The sequence below is a fragment of the Hydra vulgaris genome, chromosome 15 (genome assembly GCF_038396675.1).
Source record: "Hydra vulgaris chromosome 15, alternate assembly HydraT2T_AEP".
In the NCBI taxonomy this organism is placed as follows: domain Eukaryota; kingdom Metazoa; phylum Cnidaria; class Hydrozoa; order Anthoathecata; family Hydridae; genus Hydra; species Hydra vulgaris.
Genome location: NC_088934.1, coordinates 13255001 through 13261945, shown reverse-complemented (window position 1 = coordinate 13261945; position 6945 = coordinate 13255001). Strand labels below are relative to the sequence as shown.

Sequence of the window (6945 nt, the reverse complement as noted above, 5' to 3'; positions counted from 1 at the left end):
AATTATTGAAATAAGTGTATAATAATACATAAATAGCTATACCATAACAATAACAATAATAACTGTAGCATACAAAAGATTGTGACATGCTTTCTTTTGACAATTCATGGCAGTATTATGACACTCTAGCATACGTTTGACATATATATCTACACAATTAATGTAGATAAGCTAAAAAAGTCAAATCAGCCAAAAATCGAATGTTCAAATATTTAATGTTCAAAATGTTGAACATTAAATATTTAGTAATCAAAACATTAAATATCTTGTTTGTATAATGACTTTTATGCTAATGTATGTTATATTGACACTATGGCATCCATTACTAATGTATACCATACATAGTTTCAATACATAGTGCAAATAGTGATTGTTTGTTATGGTTATTTAAGTTACTTTCTTAATATTTTTCTTTTTAGAATATAAATAAAAAATTATAGTTTCATAACTATATAGATGCAAAGAAATAACAGAATTGGACAAAAATGGTATAGTTTTATAATAATTTATTATTATCAATTTTTATTTTAGTATATTATGCAATAAACCAAGTGTAAACATTTCAGGATTTTACATTTACTCTTTATATATTTTTAATTAACAGTAACCTATGTTTTGGGATGCCTTAAGTTAAAGATATCAGATGATTTTACAAATAGAGTGCTCAATGTTCTTAAAGAACAGAGCAATAATAAAACACTTATCTAACCTTTTTCTTCAACTTTAAGTTTCACCATTGCTGGATCATCAGGAAGAGTTACTAAATCTAAAAAAAAATTCAATTTATAGAAAAAATCATTTTACAGGAAGTTATAAATTATTATAACTAAAAATAAAAAATTTTTTTAATTACTATTTATTTATAATTTTTTTTTTTTTGGTTATGGGAAGTTATAGGAAGTAATTGTTAAATAAATTTCTAAAAAATTTTAATTTACAATGGTCTATTCTAAAATCTGCCCCTGCCTATAATAACATTTCCAAAAAATGTATTCTATGTTTGCAAGAAAAATTTGAAATAATTTCTCATTTAAATCAGGAAAATTTATTAAATAAAAAATCTGAATTAATTTAGTGTAAACATGAAAATAAATACCTCTTAAAAAATTATAAAAACAAATGACCAAATTAAATTATCCCCATTCCAAAGAAATTTATTTAATAATTACTTTCTGTAACTTCCCGTTAATCTCAAAAAAAAAAAAAAAAAAAAGAAATTTTTATTTTTATTTTTAGTTATAATAATTTATAACTTCCTGTAAAATATTTTTTTCTATAAATTGAATTTTTTTTGAGATTTAGTAATTCTTCCCTGATGATCCAGCAATAGTGAAACTTAAAGTTGAAAAGGCTTACTCCTCCACTCAAATGAATTTGTTGTGGTTGAACTTGACCAAGTCCTTTAACTGATTCCTGTTAACTTCACGCCAAGGCTACTTCAACAGGCCAGTTATAAGATTTTGATGCATAACGGGAAAGCGTAATGCATGTAAATGTAACTTTACTCAATATACATATTTATGTCATTAAGAGTTAAATTACATCAGTTGCATATTTTAAAGTACCACATTGTAATTAAGTTTAATTTGAAACCACGTAAAAAATCATTTAAAGTCTAAATATCTTTAAATTAGGCAATATTATCTATGAAATTTAAATATAATTTATATCAAATAAACGATTTCTAATACATTTTACTTTTCAAAAGTTTAAAAAAATGATTCTGTTTCTATTTGCAATAGAATCCGTTTTGTAAATTTTTTTTTTTTTAAAGAGCAGAATTTTAAAGGTAACAGTTCCTCAATATAAAAAAAACATTAATATAAGAACAGAATTGCACAGAAGCACTTTTATGTATTAGCACTTTCGTAACAGAATGAAAAAATTTACTGATATGAAATAAATAAAATTGTTGAATGTAAAATGAGCATAAAAAAGTAACTCTAATTAAATTTGATCAAAATAATTTTCTTTACTTTAATATAATATGGAAATTTTAAAAGTAAAAAAGAAATTTTAAAACTGAGCTTTTTAAATTTAAAAAAAAAGTTAAATTAAATAAAAAAAATTAAATGTATTATATATAGTAAAAATAAATTTAACTTAAAAATTTTTTAAAAATGGTAAGTAAAAATTTATTCAACAATCTGTTTTTTTTTTTTTCAAAAAAAAAAAAAAATTACTTCGCACTTGCGGTAAAAATTATTTTTACCACAATTAATTACAGCTTAATGTTTTTTGCATCACCTATTTAAAAAGTTTAAATAGTCTTTTGAAATAGTTTATGCAGAATAAGTTAATAAAAAAAAACTTTAAATAGTTCGAAGTTTTTTTTGTTAAATTTAACTATTTTAAAAAATTTGAAAAGTTTTTACGTAATGTAAATGGCTTAAAGCATAGGTAAAATTGCCATTTCGTACGTAAAATGTGAACAGCGTAATGCTTCTTAACAGGGTTTGCTTCAATGATTTAAACAATGGGTTTTAAGGAACAACAGTTTTTTGAATTGTCACAGCATCACAAAAATGCCTAATGTAAATTTCACCTATATAATGTCTGCGGGTCATCATAAGCAATTTTTAGTCATAAAACCTTACCAACCTTTTGTATGCTCCTTTGAGATGACCAGTGTTTGAAGCAGTAGTGTCAAAGCATAGATGATGAAGGAATTTACCAATCTGAAAATAATCTGATAACTTTTATATAGTTGAAAGTTGTGCCTTTCATGTTCCATTGGCCAGGCCTGGGACACCAAGAAGATGGGTTCATTGTTGCATCTTATAAGGACACACAAACAAAAGTCTTTTGATCTGTTGCACCTTGTAAAATCTTTTATGATTTTTCTGTATAAAATCATTAGAAATTTAAAATATAAAATTATTGGTTTGTTAGTGTTCTACCAATTTCTCTTAGGTTAACTCTCAGAATAGCTGCATCCTCCAATATGATTTTGTTAGAGATTCTGTCGCCATAGCTGAGGGACAAAGTAATATCATTAATATTTCGACTTTAAAGTGCATTTTTCTGATTGTAGAAATGATTATTCCAATTTCAGTTCTAGCATTATTTAAAACAGTATCCCAAGGGAAAATGAGTACCTGACCTTATCGGTTTTTCTCCATGGAACCAGAATTCCAGAAAGAATACAACCTAATTTCACTATCTTCGATCCACAATAATTTAAATGGGGTAAAGGGTGACACGACAGATGTTTTTTTTTTTTCTTTTTAATTATAAAAATACTTTGTAGTATAAAATTAATAGCTAAACCTGAAAGAAAAAAACCTGATTCAATGGGCTGGGTGATTTGATGTAGAATTACTCATATCTGCTTATATATAAATATCTTAACTGAAAAATCACAAAAAAAGAATTTTTTTTAAATTTTTATTTGAATAAGTTAAAATTTATTTAAAATAATGTTTTATTTCACTATGTTTATCTTATTAAAGCATGGAAGGTTGAAAGTAAAGACCACTGACCAACAAGAAGCAGAAAAGAAAATAAAGCGTTTAGAAAAATCTACCCAGTTTCATCAAGGAATGGTATCAGTTTTGGAAAATGTATGAATGTTTTTAAAAATATATATTTTTTTAATGAATTAAAGATTTTAAAAGTTTTTGTCTATCCTTTTTTTCTAATAATGGCAAATAATTTTAATTATTATATCCACTAACAACATCATGGAATGTTGTTCTTAGTGAAGTTCCACAAGGATTATACTTAGACCTTTACTATTCATTGTTTATATTACCGATATATCTGGTACAATAAACTATGATTGTAGCCTATATGTTGATGACATTAAAGTCATATCAAATTTGGGTTCCTCCAATGACAGTTCACTGTTACAAAAAATTAATTTAAATGAAGTTTTTAATTGGTTCAAAAATTGGCTGATTGAGTTAAATATAAAGAAATGCTTTGTGATGCATCATGGTTCAAACGTTTAAGACAATAATTATTTTATTAACAATATTCAATTAAATGCTAAAGTAAGCAAACAAGATTTAGACAACCTTAATTTAAAACAACGAATAGTTGCAAGCACCTCTAAAGCGAATTCTATGCTTTGTATAATAAAATAATTATTTGTAGGTTTTGACCCAAGGCTTTCAGAAATTTTGTACACAGTATATATTAGACTTCAAGTCAGGTTCTCTGTTTGGGTTTGGTATACATTTAGAAAAGCAATCATAAAATTATCAGGAAGTATTCAGCACAGTGTAACAAAGATAATCCCCACTTTGAAGAATTTTAAATTCAAAGAAAGACTGAAAACAATTGAAAACATTAACATCATAAGGAAAGAAAAAAAAAAAGAAAAAAATGGGATTTGATTCAGATTTTCGAAATTTTTAAAGGTATCAACTGTGTAAAGTTGTATAATTTACCAGTCTTTTTAATGTAATTTAAAAATTTTTTAATTTAAAAATTAGAGGAATTTTTGTTAATTTGTGACTTTTATAACACTCACTGGTTATAACCAGTTCGAGGAAAAAACTAGATGAATAAGAATTTTTTGAGCACTTAGGAACAATCACAGTAAAAGCATGACACTTAATGATAAACAACACAAAAATGAATTTTAGTAGATGGCACAGAAGACCTAGCTCTTTAGAGAAGCGTATATATACTATTTATAGAAAAGAGAAAGAGGAGCAACATTACGATGATGTGACAATGTTTAAAGGTTGGCTGCAAGAGCAGGTCCTACTATATTTACAATTCGTTTTTGCACCTTGTCTAAAAGAAAAAGGGCATCATCGGAAGATTCACTCCAGATATGACAACAGTATTCCATACAACGAGAGATTTAAGATTTATAGAGATAAAGAATAGAATCTGGAGTAAGAAAGTAGCAGATGCTAATTTTGCAATAGATTTGGTATATGGCTTCCAAGAAAGATTGGAAGTAAAAGTTAATCCTAAATGACAAAGGTAGATGACTCATTGAGTACATTAGCGTTCAGAAGTGAGATCCTTTTAAAGTTCAAATGCCCCCTCCAAGCAGAAGAGAGTGTTGGCTTCTTATCAAGATAAGAATGAATGGTAGTATCATCTGCGAACAATTCAACATTAGATGTGAGAATTTTAGGGAGATAGTTAATTAAAAAAAAGTAGGGTCAAGAATAAAACCTTGAGGAACCCCTGAAGTTACAGGATATGAAGAAGAGTGCTGTCTATTGAGGAAAACTTTTATACTACTATTGGTAAGGAAGAATTCAATAATCTTTAAGATGTTAACTGATACACCATAAAAAGAAAGCTTATGCAGAAGATCAGAATACCAAACTTTATCTAAGGCTTTAAAAATGTTGAAAGCGATAGCCTTAACTTCTCCACATTTATCTAATGCATGATAAAACTTATCAATTATTACCGTTAACAAACCAGCAGTAGAACAAGAAGGTCAAAATTCATATTGGTGATCAGAAAGTTAGTTATTAGGTTCAAGATAAGAGATTAAGTGTAAGTTAAAGACTCACAAATCTTGCTTATGACAGAAAGAATACTAATAAGACGATAATAGAGTTAGTTCACTCACCAGAATTTTTGATAATAAGGATAAAAGATGCTGTTTTCCAGCAGACTGGAAAACAAAACTCTGATAAGCACTTGTTAAATATTTTTTAAAGTATAGGTGACAGCTCCGGAGAACAATTGTGCAAGACTATTACAGGTATGTTGTTCGGACCACAAGCTGTAGAAGAGTCTAATCAGGATATCACTTTAGTTACAGAAGCTGGAGTGATACAAATGTGAAGCAATGGATCAACTTGTTGTTGGCTTCATTAATTAGGATGTGACTAGTGGAATCAAGAGATGAGATTGATGAAATGTTATTAGCAAGCAAAGTAAAAAAATCTGAACTATGCAAGAGAAGAGGAATAACAGATATGCCCTTATTATAGACACTGTTAAAGACTCTCCAGAAGTCTCTGGAGTCTAATTTTTGAGATAAAATATGAGGCTTTGTGATAGTGGACTTTGGCATTAGGCAAAACCTTTTTACAATGGTTTCTAGCAATAGTAAACAGGTTTTTTTTCTGGAGAATTGTTTTGGCAATAGTATGGAAGTAATGGTTATGGTTGGAAATTGCAGCAGCACAATGAGAGAAAAACCATGGAGAAGAGTGAGGCTTGACTTAAAATCATTAAGAGGGAATAAAAATTCCATGCTAGCCTGACTCCAACAAGTTACATTGGTCAGTAGGAAGACGCTTTAGTCAGCAGGAAGACAAAAGATTTCTAGCTAAGAGCTATCACATAGAAAATCATGGAAAAAGTCCCAGTAAAAGCACCTAAGGATGAATATGGAGAAACTGTGCACTGACTAGGATCAGAAACAAAATATAAATCAAGTAGAGAAGGTAAATGATTCGGATTGTTTGGAAAGCGAGTTAGAATGTTGACTATTTGTGTTAGAGATTGAGAATGGCAAAAGTTGTGGGTCTTAACATCTGCAGGTTCACTGACACAAGAACTAAGCCATTCAGTGTGATGAGCATTAAAGTTACCAACTACAACGATATTGGCTGAAGGATTAAGAGAAAGGGCTTGGTCAATTTGACCAGAAATAATGTTGAAAAGAATGCAGTCTTGAGATAAAGGTGAGCAATATAGAACAATGAAACAAGTAGTCTGTGAACTCCAACCTAGTTTTCCGACAAATAAGCAAATTCTTACAAATATAAATGCCCAGGCATTTATATTTGTAAGAATTTGCTTATTTGTTAAATGTCAATTGTAGGCTATGATTTAATTTACGATTTAAAGAAAGAAAACCATCAGCACTAAGGTCACAGGAATAGACAGCTGAACTCAAATTAGTCTCACAAAAAGAATATATGTCTGGTGAACTTTGCATGAGATAAGACTCAACAGAACAAAGGTTACTTCAAAGACCACGAATATTAGTGTATGATTTAGAGAACTTGGTGA

General features: G+C 28.2%; 1 protein-coding gene across 2 annotated transcripts in view; it reads left to right on the top strand.

The window, feature by feature from the left end:
* The first annotated feature begins 402 nt into the window (after nucleotides 1-402).
* LOC136071987 (geranylgeranyl transferase type-2 subunit alpha-like) overlaps nucleotides 403-6945 on the top strand; it is a 64005-nt gene continuing 57462 nt past the window's right edge. For both annotated transcript variants that reach the window (XM_065818953.1, XM_065818952.1), the window contains exons 1-2: nucleotides 403-488; nucleotides 3453-3563. In XM_065818953.1, the coding sequence (XP_065675025.1) occupies nucleotides 486-488; nucleotides 3453-3563 (114 nt within the window). In that variant the 5' untranslated portion in view covers nucleotides 403-485. The remainder of the gene's footprint in view (nucleotides 489-3452; nucleotides 3564-6945) is intronic.